Genomic DNA, 21,708 nt, shown 5'->3' with positions numbered 1-21,708 from the left:
ATAAAATCTTTCGCTTGTACGGGACTCATAATAAGCACTCGAAGAAATATCAAACTTTGATCTCTTGTTGTACAAATAACTATTGTTTTATTATGTCAACCAGCATTTTGCATTTGTACCATTAAATAAATGACAACGTGGTAAATGTACAAGTTTACTTAATAAGTTTTTTATTCAAACTCAGTTATCCCTTCCTTAGAAATATTGTGTCAAACAGCTCTTCATATTGGCCAATACGTATCTGGCCCCGCATTAAAGAAAAAAAGCGACTGGTCAAAAAAGGTTTCGATTGGCTCTTTGATATCAAATCACACACAATGCGACACAAAAGTTACTTGATCGCTGTCAAATTTAACAAGTATGATACAATCAGAGGTAGGTAAGCAGTAAATATGTTTTAGTTTTAAACAATATTTACTGCATATACTTAGAATTAAGAATAGAAAACTGACTCCTCGAGATTTAAGAAAAAAAAAACAATCCTCGCAACAATAACCCAATCCAACCAAATTTAACCTGGACCTGGATAGACTGGCTTTCCATTTTATCTCAAACTTATTTAATCGGTCTTCTATCCTAGTCCCTAGGTAGTGAGTAGGTAGTGACCCTGCCTACGAAGCAGGAGGTCCCGGGTTAGAATCCCGGTGAGCTCAATTTAATTTACTCATGTGTTTATCGCAAATATTTAGTCCTTAATTATGGATGTTTTCTATGTATACGAGTTTCGGTTTACAGACATGGAGATATTTATACCTAATAAAATATTTTATGGGCACTACATAGTAAATGTTGAACATTAAAAACATGTTGTGTGTGATGACATATTTTACAATTTTATCGCTTTTTGAAACTATCCGCGTGTTCGTAATAAGTGACACCCAATAAAAGAGTGTTTTTATTTTATTTTCAGGTTTAACTTTAGTTTAATATTGTAATATTAGGGGAGCCGGGGCCTTAATGTAACAGGGGTAAGTAGTAACGCTCAATTTTGACGGGGAATTAAAAACATTTTAATTTTTTTTTTTTGCTAAATGACTTTTTTTATAACTCGAGGAATAACGTAAACTCCGCAATTGCCCCGCCAGACGTTGAAGCGAGTGGATGTGCATACGAGCTCTGCTTCGACCAGGTATTGAAAAAAATACGGGGTAAGTTGTAACAAATCCCAGTTTTTCAAAAAGTGTCTGGTGTAAAAGATGCGTAAACATTTGAAATTATTTTGTAATCGGAATTTTCGGATGGAAGAAGCGCCTGGCGTCCGTTAGCTCGTTGGGTGGATGACATTCGGAAAATCGCGGGGCACTTTTGGATGAGACTAGCTCAGGACCGGGAGAAGTGGCGTACACCAAGAGAGGCCTATGCTTAGCAGTGGGCGACTGAAGGCTAGAATGATGATTATGATGACGAATCGGAATTACTGCTTAGATTCAGACTCATAAAATTATACATAATGTTTTATACAATACAGGCCTTTTTTCTAAAACTGTTACAACATGCCCCCCGCTCCCCTATAATTAAATGATATTACCCAATAAAATGATATCGTGAACATTCCCCAGTAAAGGATGACTTACGTTAGACCGGGCCGTGTCCAGGCCGAAGCTTCCGGTGCTTACGTTTCTATGACATGACAGGCGATCACGTGATGCTTTCCATAGAAAACGATGCGCCGGAAGCTACGGCCCGGACACGGCCTGGTCAGGTATCATCATTTATAAAAATATTACCTACATTTATACCCCATATCTATACATATAGGTATATTGTAGGCCGCCATAAATGAAAATTTGTTGTCACAGTTATTTTAATTGATGTAGATTATCTAAGGACTGCCCTTAAGGGCAATAATCTAGAATGAGGCATGAATGGGGCCAGTACAGTGGTGTGACACCGCTACAACGCGATTGGGTGATGAGTTTGCATGCAATAGATGGAAAGGCCTGTGATGATGAATTAGTTATCAAGTGGTTAAAAATTATGCATCGTCGATCGCTGACAGTCTATGGAGCAATTCTAAAGAGAAAATACTTTCGCGTAATCTTACCTCTCTATAACTCGTTCATCGCTATTCGCTTCTCGCTTATCATCAGTAGTGTATTTTTAAGAATACCTATAATAAAAATTGCAGTACCTTTTGTACTAACGGTTTGTTTCTTTTACATGAAATCGTATCATTAATTAGAACATATCTATTTAGTGTTTATTTAATCTGACAGTGTTTAGGTTCAAATAATATTCCCTAGGGATTGAAAAACTGCGTACCATTGCGCCGCTCGAACAAAATTTCCTTAGAAAAACAATAAATTTTCTGTGAGCAACGCTCGAGTGAGTTTCGGTGTCGCCGAAGTGAGAGCACGCTCGCCATAATATATTGAATTTGAAACGAACAAAGTTTTACGTTCTCCTTGCCGCATGTAAAAAGATTTTCTCCAAATGTTTACAACACAATAATTTAACGACATCAAAAACAACGACTATATTAAATTTTAAAGAAAATACCTTCATGCTAAGCGAGGCTCTGCGGAAAATCTCGGCCTACGTGTTTATAAATGAACAAATAGGTCTATGAACCATAACCAACCAATGAAACATATATCCTTTATGTTGCAATTCTGAACGTCTCATATATTTTCTCATAACAACTAATAACTACATACTTAGAATGTATGAAATATTATAAACTTTTCCTTGGTTTATGTTTACATTATGATGTTAGGCTAAAATAGTAAAACCAAATAAGATCTCACATTTGATTAAAAAAAAACAGTTTATTAGTGTCATCATCATCATCATCATCATTTTAGCCTATATACGTCCCACTGCTGAGCACAGGCCTCCTCTCACGCGCGAGAGGGCTTGGGCTATGGGTTATTATTAGTGTATCTATCTTAAAAAATAATATTAAGTAATTTATTTATTTTAGGAGAACCAACAGCTTTAAATTAAAACTTACAATAGTTACAATAGACAACAAGATTAAAACAGGAAGCCAATTACAGAAACTCACAGGTAGTAGTAGTAGTACAAAGTATTAAATTATAAACTAATGCAGTAATATTTTATGTTCTGCAGAAAAAGTGCCACCAGTTTGCCAATCAGATCTAATATAACCTAAACTAACGCAAAACCAAGTATTGGGTGATCCAAGTCCGCAGCCGTTCGCCTACAATGACATCACGACCAACCACCACCCTCAACCGGTAGTGTCACCGCGCGCCCGACGTACGCGGCGTTCAGGCAACGTGAGCCGGTGCTTAACAAGTTAGCGTTATTAAGGCAAGTAAGGTAGGGGAGTAAGGGAAGAGCGGAATTAAGATTTTAATCCGACCCTATCGTTAACGTAACCTGCACGCGCCGGACGGCGGCGGAGGGGCGTATTACCACTCCGTGGTGCTCCCTGCTAGACAACAGGCGAGGCTCTGGCGACCGAGTAAATGGCGAGGTAACCATTCGCCTGACTGGGCAACCGGTCGAAAGAGGCTGCAGAGATAACTTCTAAAATATCTGGTGCTGGTAGCGGCAACGGGAAACCACTGCACCAGTCCCAAGAAAGCCATAATGTATGTATAGTATAGGTTCAATCAGAAAGGATACGTATGCTCTGCGATCCGCTTGGCAACCGACGCCGTACTGCGTTTGGGGCAGGCGGTCTGAAATGTGCGACTGGCTATAATTTTTTAGGAAACCAGGCATCACATGGAAAATATGTGATGGGAATACCCATACAATTACCAAATCAAAGCCAGTGTGTCGGCCACAGTAAACGAATGCCAACGGAAAGCAGCTCTACGGGAGGAATAATTAAGCGAACCACTGAAAAATCTACATAATGGCCATGACCACTCTGTAAAGAATGGAACAAAGAAGAAGAAAAATAATTATTATAACCCAGTGTAACAAAGAAGAAGAAGAAGAAAAATAATTATTATAGCCCAGTATGTTCGTGTTCTTCTCTCTCTCTCACTAAGCGTAAGAACGAGAGCGAGATATAAGTATGTGCCCCGAGTAGATATCATGTTTAATTTTTTTTTGTGTTTTAATGATAAAAAAGTGATCGCTAAGTTCCGTTCTATGTTTGTGTAAAAGGTACCAATGTTCCATATTGTTGTTTCAACGTTATTTCATTCAACAATGTGTTTTCGTCGTCAAAACACTTTGTATCAGTAGTAGGGTTTACCTTCGTTTAATCCGCAAAAAATATTGGCGAAAAGGTGCGAGCGCCAGGCTTAATCCTCGACGATTTGCGAAGACGAAAAAAAGGGTTCCCGAAGCTTCAGCGGCCCCCTTCTTATGACCGACCCGTCTTCTGTCCCGCTCCTAATTCTGACGTTCGAACGCTCATTCAATTGTTTACTATATTGTCGCGCAATACGATTCAAGTTCACCTGATTTTCAAATGTCACTTACGATTGTTCTGCATGGTGGGGCAGGATTCCTCTTTCTTGTCTTCCGCTACATTAATAAATAGTGTTAGGAGTAAAATCGGTAAAAAATGGTGTTTTATCTATATTGTGGATAATTTGTATGTCTTTTGCATCACGGAACACCAATTCCGGACTTTTGGAAGGCGTGCGCGGAGCCGAAGTCATGACGTAGAGACCCTTTTAACACTTTAATGAAATGTAAGGAGTTCATAGAGCACAAGCTATCCTTGCCCGTGTCATGGGACGCACGCACGTTGATAATTTTATTATTACAAGCTTTTATTTATTTTGCTTGTTTGATTCCTGAGTTAAAACAGTAATATTTTTTGTAATAACCAGGTTACTAGTTAATACTTACTCGCTGTAAAAATAACAATACATTTTATTTGTTAAAAAATGTTTTGCAATTAAAAGGGATTTTGCATTCCGAATCGATGATGGGTACATAAGGCATTAAAGGAAATCCTTTATTTTATTGTAGAGTATATGGAAACTATTTCTGGAATAAAAACAATTTCATTTCGTTTCATTAAAAGTATACTCGTATGCATAGTGTGTGTGGTTATTTCTTTAGAATAGAATAGAATAGAATTTCTTTATTTGCCAGAATACGTATGGTACACGATGACAAAGGTTTTACATGTAAGTATCAGTATTCAGTCGAAGACACGACATGCAAATAATTGACGATCTAATAATTTTAAAATAAAATAAAAGCACAATATTGAAAAAACTTAGAAAAATATAAAACAGTGGGTAAATTTGTCATAGTTCAAAAAAAATAATGTCATCCACTTGTAACAAATTGAATAGGTATTAAATAATAAAATGTCCAATTAAATAGTAAAATCGATAAATTAAAATATTATATGAAATGTCAAATTACAAATTACAAAATGGTATAAGTAAGTCTATCAGTAGCTTTAGAAAACTACTACTTTGGTGGACGTACAGTCGTTCCAGAATATGAAGGAACTTGCAATAATATTTATTTTCGAGTAGACTGAAAACAGGGATTTTCATTTAATCTCGAAAAGAAATCTCAATAGATAAATACCTATGTACCATAGGTACGAGTGTTGCGGGTAGAGGGCTCGAAAAGTCGGGATTCGGGGTATATTTTATTAACGTGATTAGTGAAGCGTATAATGATATGCGAGATATCCATATTAATATTTTTTTCTTCACGATAAATGTTCGCGCTAGTCGAAAACAATATTACATGTTGTACTAGGAAATAAATAAAAAATCCTAGTTTGTCAGCTAAAATAATTTAGCAAAATAATTATGAAATATCTTGTTTAAAATACACATTCATTACTAAAACAATATCTTAGCAATTTCTTATCACATTGTTCTTAATTTTGTGAAATAAGACGGCCCAAAAGATAATTAATTACACCGTAATTTATCAGCAATCTCGTTAGTACAGGTATCTGTTGATTGGGCGCGTATCCCGTTTGTCTACATTTCAGAGGTCTCTATTAATTATTAAGTTAACGGTAATTATTCAGGCATCTCCCACCTAGGAACGTTTCAGCTAGACGTCTGTGTGTAATCTATCTCGAGACCGATCGGCGATCTTACTCATTAATTATTATTTCGCACCAACATTATTAATGAAAGGCTTACAACAATACCCGAGGATGGATCGTGATATCTTATTCGTCTACGGGATCTGATTGATTATGCAGTGACAATTAACTAAAATATCGTTTATGAGAACTGGTACCTATGTAGTTAGTAGTAGTCGTTCTAATTGTCCTAGGTAGTTAATACGCCCATCGTAAAGTCTTAGACGAATGATATACATAAAACACAGAAATGATAAGTTATTTGTTTTACAAGGGGGCAAAGTTGTTGTTTAACCGCTCGTGCTAATATTGATACCCGAGCAAGCGAAAGATTCCAAAATTGAACCGTGCGAGCGTGCGTAGCGAGTGGTTCGAAAAAGGAATCTTGAGCGTTGCGAGGGTTTCAAAGCACGAGGGTTAAACAAAATTTGCCCCCGAGTGAAACAAAAATTTTTTTCACCACACCAACCCGAAGAAAATATTAAAATATGTAAAATATCAAACAAAATCAAACCAAATCAAATCCAAATGAATGTTATTAAATATGTATCATCCAAAATCATCATTTAAAAGTCAATTTTACCAGCAAACATAAGAAAACAACTCAAAATTTGCATTTGATTACTTTGCCTCACATGTGGATAAAATGCAACTTTGCTATTCGTTTTTGAAGTGCAAAGTAATTCTTTCCGAGCTGGTGTGGTGAAAACTTATCTACGATATTCATTACCCAGACATTTCGGAGGCGTGTGCAAAGCCGAAGACAACACGTAGGGTCACTTTCAACAGTTTAATGAAATGTAGGGGATTTACCATGCTGCCTTGCGTGTGTCAAGAGGCGCCAGGTTTCTGCCTCTGCGAAGTGAAAAGTCTAATTTAACATTTCTCATTTTAATCCTGTCATGGCTTGTCAAATTGTAAAATATAAAAATGTTGTATGACTTCTTGCATAAATTTTCCTTATGAAATTCATTTTGACTTCCTTAACTTAGTAAAAGAGTCATATTTTTGGCCACGATTCCATTGTGGCCTAAGAGACTCATCGTAATTAACTTTCATTTAAATTAGAGATTATTCTTGGGAAAAAGGGAAGTTTCTCCGCGCTGGTATTTAACGTCGCACCTGCCCGAGGCGTCTTAGCGTGGTATAAATTAATGCGTCGCGAACTCAGCAAAAGTCAATTACACTTTATTAAAACCGTCTCCATTTATATCAATTTGACGCAAACTGTTACAAATACTGGTAATGTTCCGTCATTTCATCCGAGAATGAGGCGGGGCTACGCTTGCGCCGGCGGGTGCTCGGCGTCGGCGTCGGCGGTCGGCGCTCAGCGGTCGGAACAAAGCGCGGCCCGCTACTCGTACGAGGCAACGCGGTCAGTACCTACGCAGCCGGCGAGCTCGCAGCCGGAGCCGCGCCATTTCTGTACCGCCGTGGGCGCCCCACGCGATCGTACTTCGCGATCTTCACACACGATTTTGGTTCCTGATCGCCCGATGAATATTTAACTACCCGACTCCCTAGCCCAGCCGCTATACCAACGAACATGACAGCACTTTGTTGACACACTTTTACTTGTAAAAGTTTATTAAATAGACTAAGATGTCGATGGGTTAAATTACACAAGATGAAGGATATAAGTTCAATTTCGTGTTCGATGGCATCGCATGTTTTAATACTGCTCTTAATTGTCGGTACCGCGACATCATCCGACGGTAAGTTATTAGCATAAATGTAGATACCTCGTTGTAAATTTCAAGACATAATGGCAAATAAGATACTGTTTTATGAAGCAGCGACAACAACAGCTGTTGAATGTTAAATTGCTATTGTTTGAGTTGATTTTCTTCCAGTTGGAGGTAGTTATGAAAACTTGTATTTTCATAAAATATTGGGATGAACTTCGTTTGTTTGAGAAAGCAATGATACAAAGAATGCTACTCTATTTGGTTTATGAAAAGTTCTAATCAGTTTCAAATGGAGTGTATAATGTAATGCACATGGGGCCTTACAAGGTAAAAACACAAAAAATGCTTTCTTTATTTAAACTTACAAGTTGCAATTTTATTTATTTTATCCCTTGTAATAATCAAGCGCGGATTGTTGATATAAAATTTGCAAGAGGGAGACTCAAGCATTTCTGCTGTGGTTTCAAAATTATTAAGGCGAGGCCCTCATTATACGTGATTGTGTAAAATGGTTTCTCAATCTGTCTGAACTCAATGTATGTAGTTTGTAGACACTATCATCTCAATAGTACAGGCGACGTCAAAGATATGTTTACATTTTTTACCATGGAGGAAGGTGCAAAAGTGTAAACACTAAACATATGTTTGATCTCGACTGTACCTACCTAAAATGTAAAACAATAATGGTATATTTTGAGGCCCTCTGATACACGGTAAATGGAATAAACATAAACATAATTTATTCAAAAAAATACGTATTTCATGGTTACATTCATAAAAAACAAAGACTTAAAAATAGTGATAATTTACATGTGCCTGAACTAGGATATATTATGAATGAGGAATGAACTTTTGTTTAATTTAGTATTATTTATAGATGTATTTAGTTCATAAGTTATTTATTTGTCTTTCTACTGCCTTTTTCCTATGAAATAAACTGTTGACACTTTATGTACTCTTAACAATAAAAAGACTATACTATATCAAAGTATGTAGGTACGAGTGCTAATACTTATATGTATGTACCTATATGTATAAGAGTACATAACAAGTGTAGGTCCAACCCCAAAATAAACAGCCAATTTTTTGTGCTTTCAGTGTTGGTCCCATAGTTAATGTGATCGCACTGATCGCAATCGATGACTGAATTAGAAGAATTGGTTCCTGATCACCGATAAAAAAAATTCGATCTATTTGTAGATTCTTATTCTAAAAATGATTATTTTTAAGTTTTTGAAAATTTACTGAGCAGCAATGTACGACTGCATGACATGACATTACAAAATACGAGCTTTTTATAGTAACCGCCAACAAGCGTTGTAGTTATTTTAAAAAGCTCGTATTGCGGGACGAATTATTTTGTATGGTTAATATTTTCATTGTATTTCTAAGCAAAATTTATCTTAATATACTTCTTAGGCCTTACAACTTCTTAGGTCTTCTTAGGTATTGAATTTATATACTGTATAAAGATGGTCTCTTAATATTAGGTAGGTAATCATCATTCGCCTTCAGTGTCCTTTACTCCTACTTACTCACTTGCCCACTTTATCTAATCAGTTACTTTTGATTTCTGCGCTGTTTATTGGGTTTTCGCATTTCTATGAAAATAATAATTATAAAGGCTTCTGAGTAAATTCAATTACTTAGTCATCGACTATATGAGGGCGGGATGATACGCAATAAGTCGTAAGTTCGCGTGATAAATTTGATTTTTGGACGTAGTCTCAGACCTGGCCGCGTAGCCAAGATGCCTATCGCTTACGCTCCGTAGCGATCGAAACGCAACTGTCACTGTCACACTAATATGGAAGAGTGATAGAGATACATAATGCTTTTCGTCGTCGAAGCGATAGCGATTGTAACCTTGGCTAGGCCGGCTGTGTAGCTCTTAGCACTTATTCCACCTTCATTCCCAAGCTGAAATACCTTCCATAAAATGACATGCCTTCTAGACCCAATTCGAACAACGATTATAAGATGTCACAGCGATACGATACCGATCTGTCAGTGTCAAAAGTGACTCCATCATGTCAGTAGTATCGTATCGCTGTGAAAATTAAATATGAAAAATGATTTATTTCTTTCTTATCGTTTACAAAACAAGAATCAAGGTTGGAACTTCTTAGTAAGCAAATGAAATACTTGTGCCTGGAAATCCCGCTCCTCTAATTAATAGTGTCACTTTATTACTATAATATAATATATAAAACAGTAAACATGCAAATTCAATAAAATTAAATAATACTAAATTCAAATTAGATATTAATTTATCTAATTTGAATAGAATCAAGTCAATTAAATTAATGAATAAACAATAATTAAATTAAAATGTAGACAAATATAAATTCAATTAATTGTAATATTTAACTGTGATATCTTATAGGCATTGTTCGAATTGGGCCGTTCGTCGTTTGTGGCAAACTTCTGCTCACCTAAAAAAGTTGAGCGTTTAAAGTGAGCTTATGAAATAGGTGAAAGCCTGAGGATGCAGGATCAGGCGAACAAGACTGGTGCGGCAGCAATTCCAAGTGTAATTCGTTGATAGGATTTCGCAAAGCTTTTTTGGACATACGAGTGAACCCTAGCGTTGTATTGATGAAAGATGTTTTAGGATTCCTTACCCGAAGGGTAAAAACGGGAACAGGAAACTTTTCATAATTTTCCATCTCCTTTCTACTCTTTATATGAAGAAACATAATCACTGCTCCCATCCTTTAGTGTTAAAGAAATGGTTGTATATTTTTCTACATTTATAGAGTACACATATTAGATACGGGAACCGATTTTCAATAATACTTACAGCTTAATTTCGGAACATAAATATTATAGCAAAATAACTATAAAAGTTTTTAAGAACCGTCATCGTTATACACATGAAATCATAACTGCTTGTCTATTGGTAATATACCTACAATTCTAATGTAAAATAAACGGTACAATTCTCAGTGATTTTGATCAACGGACTATTTAGGCAAAACTACTTGCTAATGAATGAACAAAGATACAGCAGAAAAAATATTTTTTTAAGGACCAAACGTATTTTTTTTCCGGTTTTTAAAATTCACCCTGACTCGTAATGAACCTAATTATCCGAATACAAACATCACAATACTAATATCGAAAACAAAACCTTTGCACTCGTACTACATAATTATTTAAAACGGAATTTTAATACCATAACTATTAATTAGTACAAATGCTTATTAATAAATCTGAAAATACATCAGCTTAATTAAACGTAGTTAAACTACTTTAATTTAATTTTGAAGAGCTTTATACGTACTTATAAAATATTAGAAGATTCTTTTCATTGAGCTACAGATCATTCAAAGCGAACAGCCATTTCGATCGAGAGCCGTGAAAACAATTAAAACAACAGACAAAGCTGAGATTTATTATTTAAATGGCATGAGCTCATGCTGCGCCGAACAATTGGCATATTTTTTCACCACGCCTGCTGAAGCGTTGATATCTATAACCCTATTATTCAGCGGATTAGCTTTTTGCTGGATGAGCTGTAGAATATTCAAAAGGGAATTACTGGATTTCGTTGAATCTGTGAGTGTGGCGTAACAATCCACGCTTTTGCGTCTATCGTCTTTTATGTCCATTATTCTATACATTAATTAGCCGCCTGATTAACTCTGTCTTAAATACGTTTCTAGTATCGCGTTTTTACCTGTACTACTAATCCTTAATAATAGTTTGTAAGTAGTTGTTTACAATTGTGAAATATGGTCATAATGCCTGTGCGTTTGTAGGACGCAGCGTTGAATATAATATTTGTGTTTTTACAATGTATACATAAACTTAGGAGTTACCTATTATTTTTTTATAAATTTACACTTTTTAGAAGACTTGCCTTTCATAGTTCTAGGTGAACGGGAAGTACCCTGTTAATTTTGATTCAATCTTGAGTGTTGAAGTGTACGTTTTTTGCGGCCGTAACTTTTTTACGTAACATAGAAGGTAGATTTTTTCACAGCTTCAAGGGACCGTAGACCTAAGTACATATATGGTTTAAATTTCAACTCGATACCTTCACGCATTCCCAAGAAAAAGGGTCCTGACAGACGGACGGACGGAAAGACGGACAATCGGGCGGACAACAAAGTGATCCTTTAAGAGTTCCGTTTTTTCCTTTTGAGGTACGGAACCCTAAAAAGCAATACGTTAATGTTTAATCCAGCACTGGATTGACGGTCTACATTATTCCAGTGGTGCTGGACTGGGCAAGCTGGAATCAAAAGAAGACCATCATTCCTGTCACTGGACTGGAATGATTATATTCCAGTGCTGGTTCACATTATTCCAGTAGCATTCCAGCGCTGGATTTCATCATTTGACTGGAATGCCACTGGAATAGATGTGAATCAGGCATTAGTCTGGCTCACGACTACACGATGCGAGCTTACCTTCTTCAACGCTCACCTTTCTGCGCCACGCGCCACCTGATTTATAATTTCTGTGTGTTTTCTTTTTCCCCACTCCATTTATATATTTCCTTCACAAAACTCTTGATTCTTAATACCTATATCATAGCATTTAGCGTGCAATTTATATTGCAATTTAAATTGAGTGCTAAAGTAACTTCTATCTCTCTTGACCGCAATACCAAAACAAATTACTGACAGACTCGAGTTGTAGGAACTTTCATCTCACAATTTACCTTGTGTATGATTATTTGTGAGTTGCGGCACTATGCTTCAATTTGTAGCTCGCGCCGGGACCGCCTTTGCAGGGAACTTGGTCCCGCCAGAACGCCGGTTCATTGCGACGCCAATTGCCACATAAACAAGCCTCCCCAACCCGAGTTATGCGGTTGCGATAACAAAACTTCGTTATTTACTGTTCACGCCACACATCATAAAACCAAGATCTTACTAAAGAAGATCAATTTACGTGCTATGCAAATAAATTTTATACCAAAGCAACTGAAAAGTTCTTAGTTTTACAGGTATATTTGCAGTGGAACGTAAAAAGGAAAACAGGTGAAGAATCTGGAGCTTGAGATTTTTTGTAATATTATCTAGTACGGGGAATCCACGAGTGATGCTCAAGACAACGCCAAAAATACTCATAGGGACTCATGCTAATAATTAATTGATATCTAATATTCTTAAATAAAGTATTACATGTTAACATCAGAAAATACATTTATATCGTTAAATAATTGAAAATAGGCAGCAAATAAACCGACCAAGTGCGAGTCGGACTCGCGTTCCAAGGGTTCCGTACATTACACAAGTTTTAACAGTGTATTTTTTTATGTAAAACGTGAGTGAAATATGTTTAAAAAATCCGTAGGGGTCGGATCAACAACTAAGTAATTAAATCCGACTCAAGCTTGACTGTACATTTCTAATAGGTTTTCCTGTCATCTACAGGTAAAGACCTATTTTATGTATTTTTTTTTTTTCAAAATTTTAGACCCAGTAGTTTCGGAGATAAAGGGGGGGGGGGATGGTAATTTTTTGCCTATTTTCTTGAATTATTTCTAAACTGTTTATTGTAAAAATATAAAAAAAAAATATTTGAGATTCTCACAATGAGCTAGTCACGATATAGTTTGAAAAACTATTTTTTTTAAATTTTCTAATTTACCCCCAAAAGTTGCCCCATGTTTAAAATTAATTTGTTACGTTACATGTCCGTCTTCGAGTCACAAACTTACAAATGTGTACCAAATTTCAACTTAATTGGTCCAGTAGTTTCGGAGAAAATAGGCTGTGACAGACGACACACGCACAGCGGCGGTGTGGGACAGACAGACGCACGAGTGATCCTATAAGGGTTCCATTTTTTCCTTTTGAGGTACGGAACCCTAAAAATATGTTTTTAATTAAATATTTGTACACCCAACAAGTAGAATTATTTTTTACCTTATTCTTACTTAGGACATAGGTAAGTTACATGAGACGTCTAACGCCCATGCGTCTGCATGACCTTTGTAAATCAACCCTTAATATCTTATCAGACATGTTGTTACACTGAATCATTACTTTATACAATGCTTAGTCATGGTCTACTAATATATTTAAGATTATATAACCAGAGATTATGTTAACCATTTCATCCAAAATAATTATCTTCGCAGCTTAGCCAAATCTTAATTAAATTACCACATTACGTAATGAAGGCGAAAATTAGGCAGGTAGTTAACCGCCGTTTGCTTTGACATTAGGTAACCAGTTAATGAATTTTAAAATCCAGCGGCTACAACAAGAGTTTGATAATATTCTCTGATTTGGTAAATGAAATTTGAATAGCGTGCTTGTTGGTAGGCCGGCAAACGACAACTTAGTGATACTCACGCCACCGCCAATGGGCGAGCATTGTATGTAATTCTATTTTGTTGACTATTATTTTGACAAGCCGTAAGCAGCATTTATATCTATTTCAACGTTTTTATACTGCTCTACATAATTAATACTGAATCTTACATAGATTCATAAATTGAAAATAGATTGTACTTAAATCCGTATTAAAGTAAAATTTTTAAGGCGACTGACTATTATGGAACTACTGTTTTTGTACAAAATCCAATAGTTGGTTTCTCCTGGCTGACTTTTGGGTTCTAGGCAGGCAGGCAATTTCAAAAAGGGCTTAAATCCAGAAGTCAACCAGGGGAGGCTGACCTTTTTATGATTTTCATATTGGTATAAACCCGGGGTATGAACATTTACGGGCAGTAAAATCAAACCTTACTTTACGTAACGCGTTACGTTGTGTTTTGTGCGCTACTTATCTTACCCATCCCCTAACAACGGCTGCATGGAATACTTTATTATTCAATATCAACCAATAACAAATGTCGATTTTCAAACTTTTGATCCACAAAAGAAAATTTGTTTGTGTTACACATAATACCCAACTGGCCTGAAGTGGTGCAGCAGAAAAGGGCAGAGTGGCGCTCTCTTGTGTCAGTGGCCAAGATCCTTTTTGGGTCACTGAGCCAGCGTTGAACATGCGCCTTCAACGGAATGACATTTTACATTACATAATCCTTAGAGAGATAATCTAATGACGCTATATTATTACGCGACAGGCGTATTGTCATTTTTCATACATATTATATGTATATGTCGGCGGCCGATCGTAAGATCAGGCAGATCGTAATGTTCCTAAGTAATGTTTTGACGCTAGTCACATTAATCCAAAACATAGGTAGGTTAGGTTCGTTAGGTTGCTTCAGATGCCCGAAGGGCAAACTGTTCAGAAATAGGAGCCCGCGTAGCGGGGCTCCGTCGAATCAGGGAACGATTCAAATATTTTCACGTTTCGCGATATGCCTAGGAATTTCACGATATGCCTGATCTTACGATCGGCCGCCGACATATTAGACCGGGAGATAGTGACACATTTTACTGGGTCATTTGTACCAGTATGGCGGTTCGTCAGGGGTCTAAGTACGTAATGAACGAAATAAAAATGATGGTCTTAGCGCTGGTACCGGCGGCCCAATCGCGTGGGCGTTAGTCGAACGTGTCGGATAAAATACGAGTGTCGAACGATTTGTTCCACAAAAATCCTCGTATTTTTCGATAGTCCATAAAAAAGAAGTAGACGGCACCGTAATGCCATACTTCTCCGGTGTGACTTACAGCCCGCCATACTGAGGCGAACACATTAATTTAAAAAAAAAACAATTAAATCATTTGTGCCAAGCTAATTTTTGCACAGGTGATCATCGTCGAGCAGCCATTCATGGACATGACCATGCCATACTTTTCGGATGGTTCCAAATGGCCGCCATACCGCAAGGGAGTTAATTTTTTTTTTATTGCTAAGCGATTTGTACCATCTTGTAATTTTTTTTCAAGACTTTCTGTGTGATCATAAATGGAAATCTCATAATGCCATACCTGTAGGAGGTGGCAAATGTGTACAATGTTTTTTTTTTTATTTCAAGTATGGTGCCCCTTTTTCCCCCTATTAGAAGTATGGCAAATATAATAATGGTCACATTGCATCATATAATATCCAAAAATCCAAATGCCATACTGGTACAAATCGTCAAAAAATTGTTTTTTGTTTTAAGTCTTGGCTTAAGTCTCACAGTCGTCCGCCCCGTAGTTATAATCTGAAATATTTTTTTTTAGGTATAATTGTATCCAAACAAACAGAATATGATGATGCCATGCTGTAAAAAATTATTTTACGTATACATAGTCGTATTTTTGAAACGTGTCGATTAAATAAGTTTTTCAAGTATGGCAGCACTTTTTCCCCCTACTATAAGTATGGCAATTATAATAACGGTCACATTTTATCAAATACTTTCCAAAAATTTAAATGCAATACTGGTACAAATCGTTTAGCAAAAAAAAAAATTAACTCCCTTGCGGCGGTATGGCGGCCATTTGGAACCGTCCGAAGAGTATGGCATGGTGATGTCCATGAATGGCTGCTCGACGATGATCACCTGTGCAAAAATTAGCTTGGCACAAATGGTTGAATTGTTTTTTTTTAAATTAATGTGTTCGCCTCAGTATGGCGGGCTGTAAGTCACACCGGAGAAGTATGGCATTACGCTACCGCGTGCTTCTTTTTTATGGACTTTCGGAAAATACGAGGATTTTTGTGGAACAAATCGTTCGACACTCGTATTTTATCCGACACGTTCGACTAACGCCCACGCGATTGGGCCGCCGGTACCAGCGCTATGACCATAATTTTTCTTTCCTTCATTACGTGCTTAGACCCCTGACGAACCGCCATACTGGTACAAATGACCCAGTAAAATGTGTCACTATCTCCCGGTCTATATACATTGCTGCTTTTACAACGCTGCTTATATCGCATAAAACAACTGAGCGCTTTAGTAATTTTATAATCATATTACATTTTTTTAGGTACATTCGCTTAGATTCGGAGAATTTGGTAGCCGTGTGTAAAATTTTAACGCGCCCTCAGTCCCTCGCTCTAATGAAGCCAATTTTCTGCGCTCGCTCCACCTTGCTTTCCTTTTGAATTTTCTCGCGTATTTTCCTTGTCATCCATCTCCTTTCGCATTTCCATCCAGACAGATTACTCTTGATTTCAAATTCCACCTTCATTGATTCCTACAATGCAAACGGATACAACAGGATGTACAATTTTAGTAATATTTTTGAAAGACATAGTTTCTTCAGTAAAAGGTTTGTAATATTTCTTAGTTAATCTTGGGCTAGGATTTCTTCTTGAAGCTTGGGATAGGATTTCTGCGAAAAGAAATGCAATGATAATTATTGATAAATCAAATAGGTATGTTGTATGACGCTTTTGACGGTACATCGTTAGTTTATATTTGGTTTGCTTGTCTGCTAAATTGGTCGCTGCTTTTTGTGTACAATTCACACTATTTGGTCTAGAGTCAGCTGCGACGGAAGCGGCATTACGAGTGTCTGCGCGATACAGATATACTCTCTGCGTCTCTATTCAAAATTAACAAGCCGTAGGTTTACGTAGCCGCTACACTCGGGTAGTAGTTTCGCAATAATGGCACGGTATTGTGCCCGAGACTTGACTTATAATCCCGCCATTGTATGTGTTTCGTATGTCTCTGTGGTGCTTTATTAAATTACTCCTTAAAGCCCCTTAGTCATGCTCATCTAATATGCTCACTTTTACATTAGCTGCATATTATAAAGTTACCTACTAACTCGTAATGTTACTAACACATGAGTATAAGCTTGTACTTTATATATTATTTTAAAAGGTCAGGTATTATCAGATAAAACCACGTGTGAGTAGGGTTACGATCTTACGATCCAACGTTATTTTTAATACCTTGTGACATTGCATTATTATTTTTAGGGTTCTGTACCTCAAAAGGAAAAACGGCACCCTTATACCCTTATAGGATCACTCGTTTGTCTGTCTGTTTATCCGACTATTTCCCCCCTTCCCCTTTACGTCCGAAACTACTGTCAGGCGTGTCCCACTCCGCGATTTCGTCGCTTTGCTACAGGTAGCTAAAAGTACATCCGTTCGGCCCCAATTTTGGGGTTTGCCATAAGCCGCGCGTGGCGCTGTCGCCACCTAGCGGCCATATCTGTGCCGATCGTAACAGACGCGTTTTGTTAGAGAATGAGTCGTCTGTACTTAGTACTATTATTTATTCTGTGCTACTGTGTATAAAATTTTGAAAAAGATACACAAAAATAGTTCAATAACTATAGATGACAGGAAAACCTATTGGTCAAAAGTGAGTCGGATTTAACTACGTTTTTTTAATTTACGTTCGACATAAAAAAATACATTGTTAAAAATTTAGTAATGTACGGAACCCTTGGAACGCGAGTCCGTCTCGCACTTGACCGGTTTATTGTGATATGACCGCCAATACCGCCATATCACGAAATTTACTGAGTTCATATGGAGACTCATAGCGGTGACTTGTTACGCGACGGCGGGGTGCGGGCGCCCGGCACCGGGCGTCACGACGGTCGCCGGTGTTATAATTCTCCATATTTGCAAAGCTTACCCATATTTTTAGACCGTCTACACCACCCGTAGCATTCCACGCGACATTCTGCGGTGCTTCAATATGTGGTTTCCGCACCACAACTCCACTTTTATTGACAGTTGAACTGCAACGCTCGATATAGCGCTCACCGCTCAGTCACGAAGCAAACAAACGTAGATATTAAGTGAATCTGGCGTAGCGTAGGATTTGCCAGTTTCACGTCGTTTTAAAGTATGCACACGAGCACAGGCACGCGCAGTTTCCAATCTGCCGGTATGAGGCGTAAACCATAGTCACCGGCTGACGTGTACCACGTGTTGTAAAACTTTTATTGCTCTTCTTTTTCCACTCGACCGATCCTTCACATGTGAATATAAACGCGTACACCCAGTCGACGGTTTTTATCACGAGTTTAAAATGAATGTACACACTCTGCGTCACATATACATAACTACATCGAAACTGAGATCGTTAATTCATTATCATAAAAGGTAGGTACACCTCTAATGGGTGCCCCTCCAGTTGAACAGCTTAAAGGAGTGACTCTTAATTTGCAATTTAAATGCATATAGATGTAACTATCCGTTTCGTTAAATATAATGTTTTTGCATTAACTATTTAGTAGGTATGCTTTTTATTGTTATTGGGATTTTTTTATATCTATTCCCGACTCCATGTGGGGCAAGGACAAAATAGGATAACACCCACTAGATTGGTTGTAGAACCGTGCTTCAAATTTTCTTCATAATGTTCGTTTCTGAAGCACTCGGACAAATCTTGGGCATACATTGCAGAGATAAAAATTCACTAGAGTCAAAAACACTCCAGGATCTACCTAGGTGGGTGAAGTACTGTTTTCATACAAACAAAACGCATAATAACAAGTCATACGTTTGAATAACTATTGAGTCGATTTGAATAAAAAATGCGTGAATGAAAGTAATGAAATAAACTCGGAGTAAATATCTATGGAGTAGAGACGCGCACTAATTTCTATCTGAAAAATTCTGTCGTTTTTGGCGCGGGGGACGAGGTAACGCACACAAATAATGTTAACACTAATGCATTTTTAGCATACGTCGCTACACACGCACACGACAATATTATCAAACACTAGCAAAAACTATATTCACACAAGTACAAGAACAAACACAGACAACCCTGTCCGTGAACGAGATGACGTCAGTTCTAAGTAAACCTAGATAGTGCGAGGGACGCGTCGATAATATTGTCGATAAAATTGACAATGAATTTTAATTTCTGCTTTCATCAATTATAATAATAATACAATATCAAGTCTTTGTACCAGCATTTTACTAACTTTAAATGTTTGTATTGTTTAGATGTTATTTCTAATAGTTTGTCAATTTGTGTAGGGCGAATCTTGCAAGCTGATATAGAATGATTATTTATTATCAGTTCAGTAGTTAATATTTTACATGTTGGTTTACTTCTGAAAGCAATGCAATATACTATCGAGCATGCAGATCTGATGACAGAGATGGAACGCGGCCATAGGATGTCATTTAAGGGATATTGAGTAGGGGACAATTAGTATATATATCGGCGGTAGATCGTAAAATCGGGCATATCGAGATATTCCTAGGCATATCATGAAACGCCGCCATTTAATAATCTGCCTTTTGCATTTTTTGCCACTGCTAGTGCTGCATTCTATGTGGCATTTGGAGCAGAATGCGTAGGTACTAGGAAGGTACTAAAATCATACGCTACCCAAACACGTACTATAAGTAGGCTGTCAAGCCATTTCAATGGTTATCATTTGCTAAAATTTAGGACATCCTACTTATTCGATATGCCTAAATGTTGAGGTTTGAACGGTATGGCTGGTGGTCACTAGTCAGATCATGACATGCCGGCGTTTCATGATCTGCTTAGGAATATCACACCTTGAAGTTAGCACGATATGGCTGGTGGTCACTAGGCAGATCATCATCTGCCTAGGAATATCACACCTTGAGGTTTGTACGATATGGCTGGTGTTCGCTAGGCATCATGACCATCTGTATATTATTCATTATGTTTATATCGATTTTACCGATATTGGTTTTTATGGTGTCCCATCACTAATATTGGTACGGTGATACCAGAGTAATAAATTAAAAGTGCCTATTTATGGAAAGTGACAGCCGTAAATACCTTAAATTAATAAAATATTTGACATGTTAAATAAAAATATATAGCTGGTCAAGCAAATCTTGTCAGTAAAAAAGGCGCGAAATTCTAATTTTCTATGGGACGATATCCCTTCCCGCCTACATTTTTCAAATATGCCGCCTTTTTCTACTGACAAGATCTGCTTGACCAGCTATATATTATGTAGAAACTAAAGGAAAAATTAATTTTCAAAAAATAGTCTATCGGTAATTTTACGTTATTTAGGGGTTGTGCACAAATCACGTGAGATGTTTTCGACTACTTTTTGATCCCCCGTCCCCCTTTTCTTTATTCTTATAGATCTATTAATTTGATTAAATAGATTAGGTTGATATGAAACTAAGGTGTTATATAAAAATAATGTGTTACATAAATTATATATTATAATAAAAATCATATCAAATAGGGCATATTACTGCAATGTTCTGCCGCCAGAGTGTAGCACTAAGCTAGCTAGTAAATTTTCTCTTTTCTCTTTATCGCTCAAATATGCAATAGTGATAGAGAGGTTAGATAACGAAATTTAAATTTTCTTGTTCCGCGGCGGACCCCCAGATTGTGATGAATTGTGGTAGTCGCGCCCCCTACGCAGAGTTTCGCATAATATTTCCTATTAGTAATTCTACTCGTACCTAATTAATATTTAGAAAGTCTTCTTTAGAATTACCCTAAATTAGATCTAATATCATATCACTGGTATCACTGTCAGATTAATAATGTTTTTTAGTTATTTGCAAAGTTAATGCACTATTTGATAATATTTAGATGTAATAGTACTTAAATATGATAAGAAACGTGTTCTTTTTGTAGACTAGACGTTTCCGATCTCATTTTGCACGAGAAAACGCTGCAATTCGGCATTTTCGGCTCCTATCATTCCGCTTAGACTGACGTTTGCTGAATGGCGTATGACGTGTGGCAACTAGTTTTATATAACCTCCTTGACCGGCGGCCGCGATCTTTTTGCAGAGGGGTACGCCTGTTAATGGCCGCTCCATAGATATTTACTCCGAGGAAATAAATGCATTAAATTAAAGTATTTAAATGTTCAAACAGTATAATGCTCATTTATCATAACATCTACAATTTTTTTCACTAATAATTTATTTGCAATTTATAATTAAGTATAACAACTTTTTGAATAACCTTTAGTAGGTACCTCAGAGTGGAAAGAGAATCTCCGCGAAGATGGGCTTTGTTGGTTTTTAACGGGTTCAACAAAATATTTCTGTAAACATCACACAACACACCGCTTGTTCATTATACAACTGAACGTTAATGATTATACAGAGTGTAACAAAAATAGTGGGGATCCGCTTAAGGGCATATTCGGTACCACCGTATTCTGATTAATAAAAAGTAAAAAAAAAAATTGTTGCGAATTTTTTTTA

The 21,708-nt window shown here is 36.9% G+C and overlaps 1 protein-coding gene across 1 annotated transcript in view; it reads left to right on the top strand.

Moving 5' to 3' along the window:
• The first annotated feature begins 7,281 nt into the window (after window positions 1–7,281).
• Window positions 7,282–21,708, top strand: part of LOC134675426 (lachesin-like) — a 50,789-nt gene continuing 36,362 nt past the window's right edge. Inside the window, exon 1 of the mRNA XM_063533684.1 lies at window positions 7,282–7,713. Within this exon, the coding sequence (XP_063389754.1) occupies window positions 7,626–7,713 (88 nt within the window). The 5' untranslated portion in view covers window positions 7,282–7,625. The remainder of the gene's footprint in view (window positions 7,714–21,708) is intronic.

Source organism: Cydia fagiglandana, chromosome 2, assembly GCF_963556715.1.
Source record: "Cydia fagiglandana chromosome 2, ilCydFagi1.1, whole genome shotgun sequence".
NCBI lineage: Eukaryota > Metazoa > Arthropoda > Insecta > Lepidoptera > Tortricidae > Cydia > Cydia fagiglandana.
Note: the sequence above shows the minus strand (reverse complement) of the source record. Positions and strands in the feature narration are given on the sequence as shown.